Here is a 21558-nt window from a genome sequence, read left to right on the forward strand (position 1 = left end):
TTACTGGCTTAAAGTCTTTTTTTATGTGCTTTGTAGCAATTATGTACTGATTGTGGTATCACTTAATGGGATTCAGATTTATCTAGTATATTTGGCATTGATTTTTGATATTTATAAATACTGCCCAGGGCTTCCCTGGTGGCGCAGTGGTTGAGAATCTGCCTGCTAATGCAGGGACACGGGTTCGAGCCCTGGTCTGGGAAGATCCCACATGCCGCGGAGCAACTAGGCCCGTGAGCCACACCTACTGAGTCTGCGCGTCTGGAGCCTGTGCTCCGCAACAGGAGAGGCCGCGATAGTGAGAGGCCCGCGCACCGCGATGAGGAGTGGCCCCCGCTTGCCGCAACTAGAGAAAGCCCTCGCACAGAAACGAAGACCCAAACGAAGAGCCAAAAATAAATAAATAATTTTTTTTTAAAAAAGTTAAAAAATAATAATAATAAATAAATAAATACTGCCCAACTCTCTCAAAAGTTAGTATTCACAGACTTTGGTAACAGAGAATCTTCCTAACAGCCAAAGCACAGGTTTTGTTTTTGCTTTTGTTTTTTTACTGGTGGCTGTGTTGACAAATTTGGGTTATTTATTATTCAAAATTCATGTGAAAATGAAAAATATTTGAAATGTCAACACACCAAAAAAAAATAAACCTCTTTTGAAAATACGTTCACATTTTTTTAAGCAAAGAGTGAAAAATACTCAAGGATATGAGCCTAACACTTGACAAAAACTTTGATATTAAATATTAGTCAAAACTTGTATGGGTCCCAGGGGTTGTAACTGTGCTATTACAAGCAATTTCTTGTGTTTTCAAGTCCCCAGTGGTAATAATTAGTCTACCTGTTGACACACTATTTCTCCTGCCCCACTGTTAATGTAGGCAATTGATTTGCACATGGGGGTAATTACCATCACTGATGGTGTCTGAGATGAGCTTCCCCACCAGGCTTCTGTCAATCACCACTTTCTCCAGCTGCGGCCCGGAAAGGCTTAAGGACACCAGCACACCTGAACCAAAGAGAAGCTAAAACCAGGGAAAGGGGGAGAGGGGGAGGGAGATATACTGAGAATTAGAATCTTTTAAAAATCTCTCCCTAAATGCACAACTTATACAGATATTTACATGTGCATCTACACCATGGAATTATAAAGAGCTTCTCTTCTTCGAAAAACAATCACAGACATTCTGAGTAAAAAGATACAGGTGGTTAAATGATGCAACACAATAAGGGCACTGATTAGTGCTATATGCAGAAACTGAATTTAGTCCATGTTTATTAGAAGTGTAATCTTCTAAATACTTAGAAAATAACCGTGTGGAAAAAACTGCTTTGCACTGCATTCAGAAATGTGATGTGTCTTAAACTGAAATGTTTTCAAAGATTACTATTTATATCAGAAATTAAAAGATTTCTTAAGCTTTCAATAATCAATGCTACACATTAAATAGAGAAAAGATACCATCATTACAATATTAACAGCAAGTATTACAATTTATTTGGAATTTAAACCGCACTTCTACAAATAAAGATCTTGTCTAAAATATTAAAATACATGTAAATCAAAGCAATTAAAGTAAAATGTTAAATGTTAAAATTCATAAATAAATACCACATACCAGAAATAGCTTCTCAAGGAGAGATATAGTAAAGTATGCAGGCTTTATTAATATTAGCGTTCACCCAACCACCCAACAGAAGATGTCTGGACATCACCATTATGGTTTTATACTGCTCCTTTCCATTTGTGGCAGCATAATTCATTCATCTCCAAATGTTTAAAACTTCTGAAAGGACTATGCATATGTGTATGCTTGTTATCTATGAGATTATGAAATATCAACATTGGAAGAAATTGTTTCACCTTCAGGGCAGCAGACTCAAAGCAGATGAATCATGGAATAGCATATGGTATAGAAAGAAAAAAACCAATTGTCAGTAAACTAATCATGAACATGCCAGCCAAACCCAAAGACAACTATGATTTTAAACAAAACAGGGGACTTCCCCACCTACCTAAGCATCATGTCCCAGCTAGAGAGGATGATTCTGTGACAAGACATATTGTGACATGTGTGAGAGATGAGCAGCATCAGGGACCAGGTTAATAAAAAAAAGAAGACCATTACTCCCCTATGATCTAACAGATTCCAGGCACATGAATCAGAAAAGAAACTGAAGGGTCCCACATGACTTAATGAATTGTCCATTTCATGTTAATGCCCCCAAAGGGGGCGGAGGGCAGGGGAAAGGAGAATTTAATCAACTTTATTGGTCTGGGAGACTAATAAAAGAAGGCACATTTGTTCCAAGAATTTCAAAATACTTCACAAATTAATTAATCTCTACTGAATTATGAATTACATCCAGCCCTGCCATATACCTTGATGACAAACACTGATAGTTCCCTTTTAGGGAATTCCCCCATAACAATATAACATATTATATTATATAACATAATATATAATAATATAATGTGGTCTTTACTCCCTACATTCTCCCTTCTCAGGGAATTTTAGGGTCATCTTTCATATCTAGTTCTCCCCCTTGTAATAGCTTTTTTCTCCCTTCCTCATTTATTCAAAGCACCTCAAATATCTGTCCTTTTCTATTTATTTTTATCTACTAAAACTTTATACCTATACTCTTAAGCACCTCTTTCCTCATTATCCACTGATTACTAGCTCCTTATGGATACTAGCAAGGCCACTTTTATCTTTGTATCTTCAGTGCCTAGAACAATGCCAGGCACATAGGAGGTGCTAACTAAATGTTTAGAGAAAGAATCATAATTAACATCAAAGGATCAAATAGTTCATAGTTAGAAGGAAACCTGGTCTAATCTTCCACTCCCACATGACATGGAAGTTCCTCTGCAACATCCCTACAAGCATCCTTCAAGCATCCAGCCCACGCTTGAAAACTGCCAGTGACCAGAAGCTTATTACCTTACAGGAAATCTGTTCTACCACTGGAAAGTTCTAATCAATTTAAAGATCATTCTTTCATTTTTTTCATTCAACAGAAACTGAATGTTGATTATATGCCAAACACTAAACTAAATTTAGTGGCTCAAAAGTGAATCAAATATAACCCTTAAAATAGGTTAAATATAGGTTAGTAGAGAGAGGTAGGGATATAAGCAAGTAAGTGTAATAAAGTGTCACTGGTCCGATTATAAGAATACATACTGGGTAGACTTGGGGGACTGAGAAGAGGTGGCGATGCTTGAGCTTGAGGTGAAGGCTAACACCGCCTTCTACAGTAGCCCCAGTTTCTCTTCAATAGTGCTCTTTTTAAATATTAAAAGATAATAACATAGTGGTTAAGAACATGGACTCAAATCAAAATGAAATCAGCACTGGCTCTACCTCTTACTAGCTGTGTGACCTTGAGGGAGTTACTTAACTTCTGTAACTTCATTTCCTCCTCTGAGATGAGATATAATAATATCTACTTCATACGATGAGGATTAAATTACTATTTACAAACAGTATTTAGAGTAATGTCTGGCACATAGTAAACGTCTGTAATTATAATTATTGTTATTATTCAAACATTACTCATATGTTTTCACTATACCATTTACCATCTCTGAACACATTCCTCTTTTTTAAAATCTTGTGCCCAGACTGGGCTCAATGTTAGATATGGAACACTAGACTCCAGGTGAGTTATAACCACTACAATCTTTTGTCACCTTTCCTATTTGCTCTGACTTAACAAGGATACTGTCTCCAAGATATGTGCAAGTTCCTTCAGGACTATGGAATTTAATTTGTCCAAGTCCCAAATTTGTTGTTATTTTGTGCTCTCACCACAATTAGCATGAACTAACCCTCATCTCCTAATAGAAATTGCTTTTTCTATGTATGAGCACTTGTTATGTTATAAAATTACTTCTAAAAGACCACTTTTGTCGGATGGAGATGGAAAGTGCACCTGTGATAGTACGTAAAAGAGGGAACTTAAGCTGGAAAGGATTTGAAGGGGAAGTGTCAAGGCGTAGCAGGAAAGCATACATACATCAGTAGATAACTGATATACACATGGAGATAGAAGCAGTGATTTGGGGACTGTGGATCCTGCCCACTGAGCTTGGGCATTCCTTCAGAATCTTTCTCAAAGGATGGGTGCAGCCACTAATGCATTCACTCATTCATTCCACAAATGAATATTTAGTATTTTGTATGAGCCAGGCCCTGTTCTAGGTGCTGAAGATACAGCATTGAACAAAACAGACAATGCCCTTGCCCTACCTCCCTTCAGGAAGCTTGCATTTGAGTGTGGACACAGAGAACAAAAAATAGTTTTAAAATAATGTCAGAAAGCAATAAGAACTACAGAGAAAAATAAAGCACAATACGGATGGAGGCTTTAGGAGGATGCTGTTTTAAGTAAATGACTAATAAAGAAGTAAAAAGCCCTCTCTGAGGAGATGACATTTGAGTACAGATCCTAATGAAGTGAAAGAACAAGTGATATGATTATTTGGAGAAAGGGAGTTTGAGGCAGAGAACAGCAAATGCAAAAACTCTGAGGTTAGAATGTGCCTGGGACAACTGAGGAAAGGTAGGCCAGAGTGGCTTGTGGGGAGTGAGTGAGAGGGATAGTCAGAGGATGAAATTAGCGAGGTAGTCAGGGGCCAGGTTACACTGCACGTTTCTGATGAGAAGCCATAGGGTTTTAAGCAGCAGAGAATTATAATTTATGTTTTAAAGAGGGATCAGGGCAAGAGTAAAAGCAGGGAGACCATTAGGAGGCTATTGCAGTGGTCCGGGTGAGAGAAGATGACGGCTTGAACTAGAATGGCAATGCTAGAGGAAACAGTTATGTCGATAGATTTGAGACATTTTAAAGGGGACTTGCTGAAGAATTGGATGTGGCATACAAGAGAAAAACTCAAAGGTTTTTGGGCTGAGCAACTACGTTTACCGAGATAGGAAACACTTGAGGAGAAGTAAATTTAGCTTGGGGGAATCGAGGGTTTGGTGTGGACATGTTAAGTTTAAGGTGTCTATGGACATATAAGTAGAGACATCAAGTAGTCTGAAGTTCAGGGCGAAGTGGTGGCTGGAGATTATATTTGGGAGTCATCAACAATGTAAAGGTAGTGTTTAAAGTTATGGAACTGAATAAGCTCTCCTTAAAAAATGAGTGGCGAGATCATAAGGGTGGGGCCCTAATCTAATTTGACTGGTGTCCTTATAAGAGGAAGAGACACAAGAGGGCTCTCTCTTTCCATGTGCACACACAGAGAAAAGGCCATATGGCAACGAAGTAAGAAGATGGCTGTTTACAAGTAAGGCAGAGAGGCCTCATCAGAAACCAACCCTCACAACACCTTGGCCTTAGACTTCTAGCTTCTAGAACTGTGAGAAAATAAATTTCTGTTGCTTAAGAAGAAAAAAAGAAGTGGAAAGAGAGAAAGAGGTCCAAGGTCTGAGCTCTGGGACATTCCAATCTTTAGAGGTGTTAAAAGATCAGGTTAGTCCTCTATTGACACCTAGTGTGGGTACTCATTAGGATCAAGGTATGTCCATCATTTCAGATTTCCAAATGTCTTGTGTCCTAGCAGTATCCCTAACACCAGATTTTGGAATAAGAAGGTATAAACAAATTAATAAATTAATTAATGCATTTTTATAAAACAACCTGTGGGGAAGCATAAGGTTTCCAAGTACTGGTGCCAAAGATATTCCTGGATATAGTAATGGCGATAACCAGAATTAGGGGGGGAAAAAAAGTCTGAATCTCAGGAAAAGAATATTCTAGCCCAGACAGGAAAGTATCTCCACCTGTTTCCCCAAAAAGTTAGTTCTTAAGCTCTCCAAAATGGAAAAAGCCTATGTAAGATTTGGCAGGACAAGAAGGAAAAAGGGCACCAAGATACTGTCCTACTCCAGTACAAGGAACTGGAGAATTCAACAGCTCAGAAAATGAAAAAGAGCAGACAAAGAAGCAAAGGGAGACACCTCCAGAGCACATCTGAGTTTGAGAAGAGATCCACAGGATGAATAAATGAGAGAGCCCATGGGATTTCCCAATATTGTTCCAATTTTAATGTCATTCCTTGTGCAGAAGATGACTAAGGCAAAATAGGAACTGAAACTTTTCCTTTTCTCTGATACCCTGTCAGACAGGAAGTATCTTCCTTGCTAGTTCTGCTCTGACCATGTTTCTTCCTATTGCTTTTATAATTTTTTCCTTCTCATTTTCTTCAATAAGCTCATAACCAGAGAGGTGTGCTTTCTCTTTAAGAAACTAAGAAATGATTCCCATGATATTCAGATGGTTCTTCAAATTGGTTTCTCTTAACCTTATGTTGAGTACTTAATTAGAAGTGAAATGGAACTGGGAAAAGAAAGAGAAAATTTTACCAGATGACATCATTAAGCAAAACAAAACTTAAGCAACCACAAGAATCCACAAGAATCTGAGTTTCATTCACTCAGTAGATCAAAAATATGCGAGTGCCTCCTATATATGCCAAGTATACAGACGGGGATACATTGGTGAATGATGCAGGCATGTATTGGTAGACTATGCGTAGAATACGGCGGAAAATCTCATCTCAGAGAAGTGGAGATTTTGGTTAAGACAGATGACTGCTTCCTAGAAGAGGCAGTTTAGTAGCCATAAAGAAGAGAAATATTACATCATACATCATGTATTGACCGATACATCATGGTCTCAAGTATTGAAGAACTGGTGCAGTAAATAACTGTGAATGAGCTATTTTATAATGGTGATTGCAGCAATTTAATTGAATTCAGTATTCTCATTGGCTAAGGAAACTCCCCCCCAGATCATGTGATTATTATCACATCTGGGGAGAAGTGAAAAGTAAAGGCATGCAGGATCAGTACTAGAAATCAACACTGGGTGATAGGTTCAATCCATCATTTAAGACTTAAGTCATGGACAGGCAGCCAGGACTGATCCCATGAAATCATCAGGAGACTTGGGAGACAGCAGGTGCTAAACACTACAATCCAGAGAGGCAACAAAGTATTATGACCCTTGGAGTGAATTCTAGGGTTGAAGCAAATATTTAAAGTATCAATATTATAAACCATTCCTCTGGAGGCCCAGTGAATTTGCATCAGGCTGAGACCCAATACCTCCCTCAACCCTGCCCCCCAATCCAATCCATGGGATAAATTCTGGAGAAACTCAGAACTATAGACAGACAAACAATTTTACACTGAGGAAATCTATAATGAAAGGTAGGGTCACTGATTATTTTAACAGATAACCTGCTGGAAGAGAGATAACATGTTTTCTGTAATTTATTCCTTCATTCAGCAAACATTATTGAGTATACAGGGAAATCATGCCTGACTAATCCATTAAAGTAGAGAGACAAAAGTGAATGTAGTTAAGACAAGAATAAGAAAAAAAATTTAATTGACTCACTATAGGGAATTGACTAAGGAAAAGAAACAAAAGGACAAGAAACAAACAGATATTTTTTTCTAGATAGAGAAGTGCTAACAATGGGGTTTCCCAAAGATTTCTGTGATGTTATTCAACATATGGAACAGATACATTCCTGGAAATTTGCCTGCTAAATCTATTTCAAATTACAAAATCTCATCTTCTCACTTATTCTCAGTATAAAATGAGTGATGCTACATTTTAATCCCTAATGTAATTTTAAATCCAGCTCTTTTATATATATGTATATATATAAAATAATTACATAAAATAAAAGTGATTGTTCTTAGAAAATACAATATTTTATGAAATTCACAAAAGAACATGGTACAAAGGTAAATCTTGTACCTGCCAGTAGTTTTAAGGATCTAAAGGATAAAAACAGTGGTAAGAAATGAACAGGACAGCACATTACTTTTGTACAAAATCTTACAATTTACAGAGGACTTTAATACACACCATCTCTAGAATTCATATGAAATGCCAGTACAACTCTGGTACATAGTAAGTACGTAAGTCAAAAAATAACAGTAACAAAGTTAATCCTCATACTAATTCACAATCAGAAGGGTAAAGCAACTAACCGAACGTCTCATAATTAGTGGAGAAGTAGAGACCAAGACATAGGACAAATCCTATGTCCCCCCTCAACCGGCCCGCTTAGGAACTAATATCCTTTAACTCTCACTCAGTTGATTTCCATGCAGTAGCCCATCGGGTTTTCTTCTCTCCAGCTCCTTCTTCAACCTAAACCAGCTTCCCTCTAAACCAGTGGTTCTCAAGTGTGGGGATGATTCTGGCTAGCAGGTGACATTTGGCAATGTCTGGAGACACTGTGGTTGTTGCACCTGTATATGTTAGCCAGTTCCATGGAGGCTCCCCTGAACAAAGCACCTGTAAACGAGTTGCTGTGGAAGCAAAGGTGTTTTCCATGTCTCCAACAAGCAGATGATTTGGAAGCTTCTCAAAATCTAATCAACACTTTTCTCATAAAGAAAAGGTAACAAATGAGGACCAGGTCAGATATTTTAAATGGAGTGGTGGGCAGTGCACAGTTCAGATCAGAGCCTGGAGGAAGCCTGTACCAAATGTCTGTAACTCTGTTCAGGGATATGACTCTGATAACTAATGCCAGTTGTCAAGAAAGAAAAAGCCCAAGGGCAAGTCAGAGCCCTAACCATAGCCTGATAGAAATATCCTGTAAGAACACTTCCTTGCTTTTGTTCTAATTCTCGGCTCACCAATCAGCCTTCTTATCTATAATTTAATCCCTTGAGTAATTCATCCATCAGGTGGGGGGCACTGAAGCTATGAATATATATTTGATAACCCAGGAGTTCAGAGTAAAGAGGAGAGGGCTTAGAATTAGGCCTTGAGGAACCCTAACATTCAAGGACAGGGGAAAGAAGCATAGGCCTGAAAAGGACACAGAGAAGAATGCTGGAGCGGTAGGAAGAATATTAGAAGAGCAAAGTGTCATCAACAACTAAAAGAAAAAAGTATTTCAAGAACACTGGAGTGGTCAGTAGTGTTGAATCCTCCTGTGTATTTAAGATGATGCTTTAAAAAAAAAGTCTATTGGATTTAGTGATACAGAGAGTTTTTTGTAATCTCAGTGTAAAAGGTTTTCAGTGTAATCATGAGAAAAGTATAGCTGAAGTTGGTTAAATGCTGAGTGAGCAATAGAGAAATGGAGACTCCAAACAGAAATTCTTTTGAGAAATTTGATTCTGAAGGAAATGGATAAGACATGGTGGTACCTGAGATGAATACTAATTGTGTTTATTTGTTTAAATAGAAAAGAGTAGAGCCTATTTAAGTTGACCAGGAATCTCAAGGAATTCCAAATAGCAAAAACAATTGTGAAAATGAAGAAAGTTCTCACACTTCCTGATTTCAAGACATATTATAAAGCCACAATAATCAAAATAGTACGGTACTATCAAAAGACAGATCTACAAGCCAATGGAGCAGAATAGAGAGCCCAGAAATATACCCTCACAAATATGATCTTCAAATGATCTTCAACAAGAGCCAAGACCACTCAATAGGGAAAGAACAGTCTCTTCAACAAATGGTGCTGGGAAAACTGGATATCCACATGCAAAAGAGTGAAGATGGACCCTTACCTTACACCATACACAAAAATTAACTCAAAATGAATTAAAGACCTGGACTCAGACCCAAAACCATAAAACTCCTTGAAGAAACCATAGGGGAAAAGCTTCATAACGTTGGATTTGAAAATGATTTCTTAGATATGACACTAAAAGCAAAAATAGACAAATGTGACTACATAAAACTTTAAAACTTTTGTGCATCAGAGGACACAATTAACAGAGTGAAAAGGCAACCTACAGAGTGGGAGAAAGTATTTGCAAATCATATATCTGACAAGAGATTAATATCCAAAATATACTTTTTAAAACTCCTATAACAACAACAAAAAAATCAAAAAACCCAATTAACAAATGGGCAAAGGACTTGAATGGACATTTCTCCAAAGATGATATACAAATGGCCAGCAAGCATATGAAAAGATGCTCAACATCACTAATCTTTAGAAAAATGCCTATCAAAACCACAATGAGATATCACCTCATACCCACAAAATAGCAACTATCAAAAAAAAAAGAACACAAAAAAAAACAAAAAACAAAAAAATAACAAGTGTTGGTGAAGATATGGGGAAACTGGAACCCTTCTGTACTGTTGGAGGGGTTGTAAAATGGTGCAGCTATGAAAAACAGGAGGTTCCTCAAAAAAATTAAAAATAAAACTATCATCTGATTCAGCAATCCCATTTGTGGGTATATAAGCAAAAGAAATGAAAGCAGGGTCTTCAAGAGCTATTTGTACACCCATGTTCACAGCAGCATTATTCACAATAGCCAAGAGAAGGAAACAATCCACATGTCCAGCAACAGATGAATGGATAAACATAATGTGGTACATACATCCAGTGGAATATTATTCAGCGTTAAAAAGGAAGACAATTCTGTCACATGCTACAACATGGATGAACCATGAGGACATTATGCTCAGTGAAATAAGCTAGTCACAGAAGGACAAATACTGCATGGTTCCACTTACATGAGGTAGCTAAAATAGTCAAACTCATGGAAGCAGAGAGTAGAATGATGGTTGCCAGGGGCTGGGGGTAGGGGTGAACGGAGTTGTCATTTAAAGGGTTGAGTTTCAGTTTTGCAAAATGAAAAAGTTCTGGACATGTTTCACAACAATGTGAATATACTTAACACTACCAAACTGTACAGTTAAAGATGTGTTAAGATGGTAAATTTTATGTGTTTTTTACAATAAAAATTTTGTTTAATTAAAAAATTTCAAGTTTGGGACTTCCCTGGTGGTCTGGCGGTTAAGACTGCGCTCCCAATGTAAGGGGCCCAGGTTTGATCCCTGGTCAGGAAACTAGATCCCACGTGCCGCAACTAAGACCCAACACAGCCAAATAAATAAACAAACATTTAAAAAAATTTTTAAGGTAACTGGAAAGGTCCATTTGACAGAAAGGATTATTTTTAAAAAGCAGGTATCTGTGGCAAAAACTGTTTCTAAGCATTTTAAATATATTAACTTACTTAATTCTTATAATAAACCTATGAGTTAGGTATTTTTATATTCATTTTATAGTTAAGTGAACTCTGGCACAAGCAGGTGGAGTAACTTCCCCAAAGTCACACAGCTAATAAGCCAAGATTTGAAACCAAGAAGAATGGAGCAGTTTGCACTTTCCACCAGTAAGAGAAGGGACAATCATGTGGGGTTCTGAGAAGGCCAGAGGGAATGGGATCCAACTCTATGCCAGAGGCTCCCAAACTTTCTCAGTTCATGGCACCCTTTGTGTCTCAGAAATTTTTATGGTTCCTAGTCCAAAAGAAGTAACAGAATTCAAACAATTTAAGTATTTATATCCCAAAAACTTGGTAGCCATTTGAAAACATAACACACAGAGATTGAAAGAAAAATATTTTTATTTAATTCCTAAATAACCACATTACTTACTAATGGGATGTGTGCACTATTAGAAGTTGGGCACTACACAACTTCTCAAACCTTGGAATCAGACTGGAAACCCTAACCCTCATTGTGTTCTATGTTAATTCTTGTGTGGTACTTGCTTTTTATCACAGCAAGCTCTAAAAAACCAGCTTCATATAGATATGACCTCCTCAAAAGGAATTTAGTGTGTTCTAATGTTGAAAATCTGCTCTACCTGGAGCTACTTGTTTGTGTAGAATCCAGCAGCAGTCTTGTGTTTTTCTTGAAATTTTAAAATATCCTGCAGGACTCCTGTGAATTCACTGCAATTCCCAGGGTGCATCAGTGCACAGTTTGAGAACTGTGGGTCTAGGTGGAATGCTTGGCTTTAAACAGGAGTAGAGATTGTTCCTCTATTATGGCAGAAGGATGGATACAGATAGAGATTTATATGTTTGGCACACAGTGGCAACTGAGATCTCACAATTCAACCTAGGATTCTACTTAGACCAAGGGGACTACCAAATGATAGGTACTTCACTGTGGAAAGCCACTGTGAATATTTCACATTCAACACTATTTTATAAGAAGCATAGTTGCAGCTGCCTTTAATTTCATAGTCACTTAAGTAGTATAAATGCTAACCTAATAGTTTTATTTTTTAACTTTATTTTTAAAAATAAGGGGTATAAATAACAATTTGGCAAAAGCACTTGATGTGTTTTCTCTATCAGCTATTTTGGCATATCTATAACATAATATTCTCAAATATCATGAATGTAAAGTTGCTGGGTTCTCACACCCAACCATATATACTGAGTTTATATGTACATTTCTAATTGGCACATTCCAAACTGTGCATCTAATACAAAGTTCTAAATTTGAAGTAGGTCATATTTTAAGTTTTTATATAAAAATTAAGTACAAGGACTCAAATATAATGCACTGAAAGTCTTCTCATTAGCTAGCTATCGATGTAAAACTTTACTCTCCCTTTATAAAGTACATACATGTCTGGCATGTGTTTGTTTCCATTTTGTAAAATACACATGAAAATCAATGAGAGTCATTAGATTACTCAGATTTTGAACTCATTTAGCTTTAAACATATTTACTATTAACTATAACTGGATATACGGAGGAAATTCATAGTCCTGAACTGGCTTCCTTTGTGGCAAAATACCTTGAAGCTTCCAAAACATTATTAGACCCAAATGCCAAGGGCAGAGGCAGGGAATTATGAGTTTCTTCAAAGAAATGTTTTTAAATGAAAACAATTAATAAAGAAAGGACCATTTATGAAAAGAACAGGAAGGAAATGCTGATTGATGACACAAAGATACATTATTATGAAGAAGATAAAAATTTTCTTTGTGTCATAACCATGTTCTAAAACTGGGTCCATATATTACTGTATATTTAAGAGTAAATAGCTAACGTATTGATGAATTATCATAGATCATCAAACTTTGGATTGAATTAGTCAAGATACAATGTAAATTTTCTTTCCATTTTTCCTGGAAAGGAATGATTTTTTTCCCTAAAAGAGTAATTATTAGGGCATGATATTAAACTGGCTAGCTGAACATTAAGATTACTCAGGTATAGTATTCTGTGTATGCAAACATACAGATACGCATTCTTATTCTTAATATAAACCTTTGTGGGTGTGACGGCCATGGGCATGCATCACTCAGAGCTCCTTCAGGAGGAACGAATGCTGGGAACACAGTTGACTGACCAAGACCAAATATTCCCTAGGTGGCTATTAGCCAATGGCTGAGCATGGTGTGGTACTCGTCCAACAGGGGACTCCTCTAATAAGCAGCTGTGACTCAGGGACTCTCCTGTGGCTGAAATTTTCTGAGCACCATGCTGCAGCCTGAGGCTCCTTATACCCAGTCCTTTCTCCTCATCGCTCAGGGCTCAGACCAGCATCACAGTCAAAAGGCTCTTCTACCTGCTTCCTTCCCCTTTATCTTTCACATCTCCCCATAAATCACTTGCTGTTCTAGTACTATCTTGACATCTGCTTCTCAGAAGCACTCTGGGCATGTTTAAAAAGTATTTCAATTAAAGAAATACACATATAAATTGTTAAAATGTCAAAGAATACTTAAAATTAAAGCAGCCGTTTACTGTCTTATCCCACCACAGCCTCTCATCCCACTCTCAAATATAACCATTTCAACTCTTGGTAATTTCTCCTGGTTCTACCATCATGTTTCTAAATACGTTGTGTCACTTAGAACTGCATTCAGGTGCACGTAATAGAAACCTTAAAAAAAAAGTCATTACTTAACCGAATGGAAGTTTGTTCTTCCTCACAGAACAAGAAATATGGCCTTAAGCAGTCCATGGCTGAAAAGACAGCTCCATGACATCAATAGGTACCAGGAACCTACTTTTCATCCCCTTTCCCCTTATTAAGTGGTTTTTGGTTAACATTCCTCCAGCAACTAATTCTTCCCTTTTCTGCATCGACTGTACTACTCCCATTAGCTTACCAACAGGAATAGATGTTATTTCTTGCATCTAAAAAAAGAAACAAAAACCTCTTTTAACCCCACCTCTCTCTCAAGCTCCTGACTTATTTCTCCATTTTCCTTTATAACGTAATCCTTTCTGATGTTTTAAAGCCCTAATTTCTTTCCTCCCATTTTCCCTTAAATACATTCCAGTCAGGCTTCTGCCCATACCATCTATTGACCCTGCTCTAATCTAGGTCACCAATGACCTCCGTGCTACTCCATCCGATAGTCAATCTCAGGCAACTTGTTACTGGTATGCTACATACCAGCAACACTTAACTTTCTTCCTGAAACCTAGTTTCCAGGGCACCACATTCCCTTCAGTGTGCTCTACCTCTCTGGCTACTCCTTATTCGTCTCCTTTCTCCATCTCTCCCTTTCTCTCTCTCCAATCCCCAACGCTGGAGCACCCCAGAGCTCTGCCCTTCTGCCTCCTCTAGTTCTCTATCTACACTCACTCCCTTGGTGATCTTCACTGATTTCTTGGCTTTAATACCATCTCTGTTGCTGCCTCCCAAATTTCTCTCTCCAGCCCAGGCCCTTCTCTAAACTACACATTCCTATAACCAATTGTCTACTGACTTCTCTACTTGAGTATCTAACAGGCATTTCAAACACTGACGTCAAAAACTGAGCTCCTGATATTTCCCTCAAAAATGTCTCTTCTCAGTCTTTGCCATCTCAGTAAATGGCCATTCTTCCAGTTGCTCAGAAATTTCTCCTATATTCCGTATCTGATCAATCAGCAGAATCTGGCCACTTCTCACCACTTAACCGCTCCATGCGGTCAAAACCACCATTATGGCTGTTCACCTGGACTGTGGTAACAGCCTTCTGATTGCCCTGATTTGATCTTCGCTTCCTTCAATGTGTTCCCATCACAACAATTACCAGAGTTATCCAATTAAAAAGTAAATCAGATCAAGCTCCTCCTCTGCTCAAAAGCCCCCAAGGGTTTCCCATCTCACTTAGAGTAAAAGTCAAGTCCTCTCAAAGGCCTGGAAGGCCCTTACATAACTAGTGCCTCAGCTTCTCTCTGATCTCAATTCCTACTACTCTTCTCCTTGCTCATCCCACTCCAATCAGATCAACTCTTTGCCGTTTTTCAAACATGCCACGTATACTTCCATCTCAGGGCCTCTGTACCTGCCTTTCCCTCTGCCTGGAACCCTCTTCTCCAGATACCTTCCATGGCTTGCTCCTTTATGTCTTAATCACACGAGGTCTTTCCTGGTCACCAGATATCAGGCCCATCCTGCCCTACCATCCCCCACATATACTTCCTATTTTTCTTGCTTTATTTTTCTCTTAACAGTTTTTATTACTTTCTTACATACTCTAAATTTTACTTATCAATCCCTTCTTGATTGTCTGCCCTAATAGAACTTAAGCTACATGGGAACAGGGATAATGGTCATTTTTGTCTGTTTTATTCACTGGCATCCCTAGCAATGAGAATTCTATTTGGCATATAGTAGGCACTAAATATATATGTCCCTTGAGTGAAAGAATGGTCAAAAGCAGGGCCCTGTCCCTTCAGGAATATTTCAGATCCAGACTGGAAGAGCAGAAGCTGAAAAGCCACATCCCAGTTGAGTCTGGTGTGACATTATATATTTATAAAATAAGTACATATATTTTATATGTAAAAATACATTTAAAGTATGCAATATTCCTACAATATTTTGCTTTTTTGTGTAAGCTGTTACTGGGTCAGTGGGTGGAAATTTTACTGTAAACTTCTTAAATGAACACTAATCTCTGGGCATGCTCCATAGCACACATGAGAATTTCTCATACAGAAAAATGAGCAATAGAGGAATTTCAAATGCCTCAGCCTGGGGAAGACATATTTTTGGATAGGGGCAGTGGTCTACGGAAAATAATACCACTAGTTTGAACAACCTACTCTGCCCTCATAGCAGGCAGTGAATGGCAGTGCTTTGTGGAGCCACTGGAAGCCCGAGGCAAAAGGAAGAGTCAGTAAAACAGTGCAATATTTATTTAAAATTCTGATATTTTGCTCATTATAGGTCTTTTGAGGGGCATTAATTCTGATTTTTAAATGTTGTACAAAAATATGACTTAAAAAAAGTAAGCTTCCTTGTAAGTCCTACCAGGAACCTCTGCTTACTTTGGCCAGAACTGCCTCATTTTGCCACTCTGAACAATAGGGTCTGTTCATAAAGAAAAATGGATACTGGACAAGCAACTAGCAATGTCTTCCATATATGTTATTTCTTCTTTTTTAAAAATTTATTTATTTATTTATTTATATTTTTTTGGCTGTGTTGGGTCTTCGTTTCTGTGCGAGGGCTTTCTCTAGTTGCGGTGAGCGGGGGCCACTCTTCATCGCGGTGCGCGGGCCTCTATCTCGGCCTCTCTTGTTGGGAGCACAGGCTCCAGACGTGCAGGCTGAGTAGGTGTGGCTCACGGGCCTAGTTGCTCCGCGGCATGTGGGATCTTCCCAGACCAGGGCTCGAACCCGTGTCCCCTGCATGGGCAGGCAGATTCTCAACGACTGTGCCACCAGGGAAGCCCCATATATGTCATTTCTTGATTTAGTCATTACTTACTGATTTTTTTTTCAGTAAAATTTAATTATCCTATATCTTTTATTATCTCTTATTCAATATTATTATTATTAATTCTCCTAGATCAGATTAGATATCAGATCTATCAGTTCCTTTTCTTCCCTCCCTCCAATATCCCTAGGAGAACCTTCTGTCCCCTGCCCCAATTTGGACCAGCTGCTACCTAGGCCTAAGGCACAGTCATCCTAAGATTTCTCTTCATTTCTTTCCTGTGTAAGATCCTCTGTTTCCTGGATCCTAAGAAATCTTGCTTCTTGGTTCACTCTACTGCTTTAGGGCAGCACATCTTCCATTAACTTCCTGAGAAAACGTCCATGGCAGGTAGGTAAGATTTTTCGAGAGCTAACTAGCCTGAAAATGTCCTTGCTTGAATGGCAATTTAGAATTCTAGACACAGAATTCTAGGCTAAAAGCTCTTCCCTTCAGAATTTTGAAGGCATGATTCCACAGTCTTCTAACTCCTTGTATTGCTGTTGAGAAGTCTGATTCCCATTCCTTTCTATGTATCTTGTTTTTCTTTTTTTACTGCAAAAGCTTTCTGGATCTTCTCTTTATCTTTGGTTTTCTAAAATTCACAAAGTATGTCGTGGTATTAGTCTTTTTTCAACCACTGGGTCCTTTCAAACTGGAAACAAACATCCTCCAGTTCTGGGAAACTTTCTTCTATTATATTTTGTTTGTTTGTTTCTTCCCTCCTGTTTTCTATCATTAGTAAGATATTGGACCTTCTGGCCTGATGCTCTAATCTTCTTATCTTCTATTGCCTATTGTTCACTATGTCCTTTAGTATACTCTGTTCTGCATTATAGGGATACTTTAACTTTATCGTTCAATTCTTCTATTAATTCTTCTATCTATGCTGTCATATTTTTTAAATTTATTTTTATTTTTATTTTTGGCTGCGTTGGGTCTTTGTTGCTGTGCGTGGGCCTTCTCTAGTTGCGGCGAGCAGGGGCTACTCTTCGTTGCGGTGCACAGGCTTCCCACTGCAGTGGCTTCTCTTGTTACGGAGCACAGGCTCTAGGCATGCGGGCTTCAGTAGTTGTGGCACATGGGCTCAGTAGTTGTGGTTCATGGGCTCTAGAGCACAGGCTCAGTAGTTGTGGCGCATGGGCTTAGTTGCTCCGCGGCATGTGAGATCTTCCTGGACTAGGGCTCAAACCCGTGTCCCCTGCATTGGCAGGTGGATTCTTAACCACTGTGCCACCAGGGAAGCCCTATGCTGTCATATTTTTAATTCTCAAGAGCTCCTTTCCTTTTTCCTGAGTATTCCTTTTTCAAAAATAGCATCCTATTCTTGTTTCAAAGATGCAAGAACTTCTCTTATTTCTCTGTGGGGATTAATTTTAATTCCCTGAATTTAGTTCTGTTTATTGTACTGTCCCTGATTCTTTTTCTTTTCTGTTTGTTTTAGCCTCAGACTCATAGATCTTAGATTTACAGATGGAGATTTCCTTGAAACTACTGTGGATCTCTGGCTCCCTGGTTATATTTATTTATTTTTTAAATAGATCTTTATTGGAGTATAATTGCTTCACAATACTGTGTTAGTTTCTGTTGTACAACAAAGTCAATCAGCCATATGCATACATATATCCCCATATCCCCTCCCTCTTGAGCCCCCTCCCACCCTCCCTATCCCACCCCTCTAGGTCGTCGCAAAGCATCGAGCTGATCTCCCTGTGCTACGCAGCTGCTTCCCACTAGCTATCTATTTTACATTTGGTAGTGTATATACGTCGATGCTACTCTCACTTCGCCCCAGCTTCCCCCTCCCCCCCACAGTGTCCTCAAGTCCATTCTCTATGTCTATGTCTTTATTCCTGCCTGGCCACTAGGTTCATGAGTACCATTTTTTTTTTTAGATTCCACATATATGTGTTAGCATATGGTATTTGTTTTTCTCTTTCTGACTTACTTCACTCTGTATGACAGACTCTAGGTCCATCCACCTCACTACAAATAACTCAGTTTCGTTTCTTTTTATGGCTGAGTAATATTCCATTGTATACATGTGCCACATCTTCTTTATCCATTCATCTGTCAATGGACATTTAGGTTGCTTCCATGTCCTGGCTATTGTAAACAGTGCTGCAATGAACACTGTGGTACATGTCTCTTTTTGAATTATGGTTTTCTCAGGGTATATGCCCAGTAGTGGGAGTGCTGGGTCATATGGTAGTTCTATTTTTAGCTTTCTAAGGAACCTCCATACTGCTCTCCATAGTGGTTGTACAAATTTACATTCCCATCCCTGGTTATATTTAAAAGTGAGTCTCCAAAAAATTGATTGGAAGCTTGGTGTGTATCAGGAGGCTTGTTAACTTGGGCTTCACTGTAAGGACATTTGTTGGCACATCTACATTTTTCAAAGGGAACTACCAAATATCAGTATCTATAGGCTTTGCTCTGGGAGTAATAATCTATTTTGTCAGAGAAGGGTCTTCTATATAAGTTACATTGAGATATAAGCCTCGGTGCTGGAGGGGGTAAGGAGTTGGGGAAGATCTCACCATTCCAGGTACAGACTCTTACTTAATCCCCTTATTTTCAGTCTAGCCACCTTACTTCTACTCTGTGCTTAGAATCTTCAAGTCCAGAAACCCCTTAGTTTGGTGTTTCCAGAAAATAATTATCCCATTTCATTTGTTCTTTGTAGAAACCACCTCTGGTTTTCATGTTTTAGCCTACATCCCACTGCCAGGCTAATCTCTGTGCTTTCTCTAAATTCTTATTATCTTTTTAACTTGGTGTCATACAACTTAGCACTCACTAGTGTCCTAGTGATTTTACGTGTCTGTTTTCCTTGACTAGGTTATGCTGGCAACTCAGCCCACACTTTACACATCTTTAGTGCCTCCTGCAATGGTGGCAGTCAGTAAATACTGTGTGGTGGGTTTTGTATAAATAATATGCTATTACTAATAGTTGTAACTTAAAACCATGGTTTGTCAATTATTATTTTATGAGGAAATCAGAACTGATTTTCACACAGTTTGATGAAAGACCAGGTAACGATGTTATTCATTCTACAACTGAGGAAGTTATAATAAAATAAGTTCCTTAAGGTCACAGTTTATCTGTGATATGCTTGGAAAATAATCTCTACTTTTACATAGCCTGTCAAGTAATTCATTACAAGAATTTAAAAAGAAAACTATCTTTTCTTGGCATTTTAAAATTGTATCTGGAAATGTCGAATAAGTATAGAAAGAAATCAGGGTAAAGATGACTATATCATACTTTCATGCTCAAATGTACATATATGATTCAAATAATTTAATCTAAAATCAATATATATGAAGTTACATCTATCTTAATGATAATACTACTTTTAACTAATTATGCAGTAATCTGCAAATGTGAATGTGACTTGAAGCACAATTTAAGGAATTAAAATATTCCACCGCAGCAGTGTACAATTTAATAGTATCTTAATGCCGAAACTATTATTCCCTAAGAACAGTTCAGAAAATGGTTTAAGAAATTCAAAGCAAAAAATTATTAAACACTTTCTCATAATAAAATAATATTAGGAGATCAAAAAAACAGTGAGAAATATATGTGATACACTTTTAATTCATTTCAAACTAGTAACAGGTACAGTCTGAAAAACCAACTTCAAAAGAAAATTTTCATATAGAACATATGTATAGTTAACTAGTCTTGATTTATAAACTGTTCTGAATTCACAAATGGAAGGAATTATTTTTTAAATGGTACAATTTATATAGGTCATTGAATCACTGAGTCAACAACATGAACTAAGCTTTGATACTGATGATAACCTATCAAAAAAAAACCCTTGTCATTCAACAGAGGGAAAAATCCAGGCTCAGATTGCATCCTCTGAAATTCTTTATGTTGTTGTAGTTGCATCGCTAATTCCTGAACAATTGAACCTTTTGAAGAAATAAAGATCCCTTAAAAAGAAGACAACCAAGATAAATTCCATATAGCCTAAAGTTGCCCCTTTTTGAGGTGGGGATAAAAGATTTACATTAGTTAAGGAGTGGCACAGTCAAAAACTGAAGAGTCCAACTATGTTAGCACCAAGATACTGAGGAACTTTTTTCACTTCTTTTCTAAGAATTAGAGCACATTATGTTGTGATCAACTGCTGCCATTTTAGGGTTAAATATATGGGGAAAATTACTAATAGAAATGTAAGCACATGTTATCTTTAGAGTTACCACACTGGATGATGTACAAAAGGGGGACCCTAGGGGAGCCTGTAGAGATGATTTACTGATTTTGCAGCTAACAAAAGATTAAGGGGATCCTTCTGAAAATTTAGCTTGAGCACCAAATTTTTAATTTTCTGTCATATTAGAGATCTTTAAGAATAACACACTTATTCATATTTTTAGAAGACCTAGCTAATAGTCCTGTCTAGAAACTGTGGTAGTGGATGGACCTGTGGACACGGTGAAGGTCAAGTTATCTTGTTGAAATATATCACATCAAGAATGTGCTGGTAGTAAAAGGTCTATTTAAGGAATATCTTGTCAATCATAGAAATAAAGCACAAAATACGACAGAACATAATGATAAGTTCCATTGGAAATGTTAAAAGCAGACTCATTGGTACAACAGCCTATAAAATCAGTATTATCAGGTTGCTATAAATTACGGAAGTAATTTTGTATATATTCTATCATGCAAATTCCTTTTCTGAGTTGAACTAATTCAATAGTGAGGCATATCCCTCTTCATACTCTCCCATACACACATGCACACAAACCTGCTTATTAAATTAAAATGCAATAAAGTCTATTTAAAAAGGATTGCCTACTGAGATGCTCCACTGCATATTTCCAGATGCCTGACATGTTCCAACTTACCTGTGCAACAGTAAGGGTGAGGCCATGAGACACACCTCTTACTATAGGTGGTAGGCTTCCCCTGCAGTCAAATAATTTTGAACCAGCTTTTAAAGTGAGTAATGGCATTGAGAAGTACAATTTGAGTTGTACTAAGTTTAAAACTTTCTGG

At 37.8% G+C, this 21558-nt stretch overlaps 1 protein-coding gene across 3 annotated transcripts in view; it reads right to left on the bottom strand.

Moving 5' to 3' along the window:
- The window catches only part of WDPCP (WD repeat containing planar cell polarity effector), a 369317-nt gene that overhangs the window by 230725 nt on the left and 117034 nt on the right, over positions 1 to 21558 (bottom strand). For all 3 annotated transcript variants that reach the window (XM_068564387.1, XM_068564386.1, XM_068564385.1), the window contains exon 7: positions 910 to 1024. In XM_068564387.1, coding sequence (XP_068420488.1) covers positions 910 to 1024 — 115 coding nt within the window. The remainder of the gene's footprint in view (positions 1 to 909; positions 1025 to 21558) is intronic.

This window comes from Eschrichtius robustus, chromosome 15 (assembly GCF_028021215.1).
Source record: "Eschrichtius robustus isolate mEscRob2 chromosome 15, mEscRob2.pri, whole genome shotgun sequence".
Taxonomy (NCBI): Eukaryota; Metazoa; Chordata; class Mammalia; order Artiodactyla; family Eschrichtiidae; genus Eschrichtius; species Eschrichtius robustus.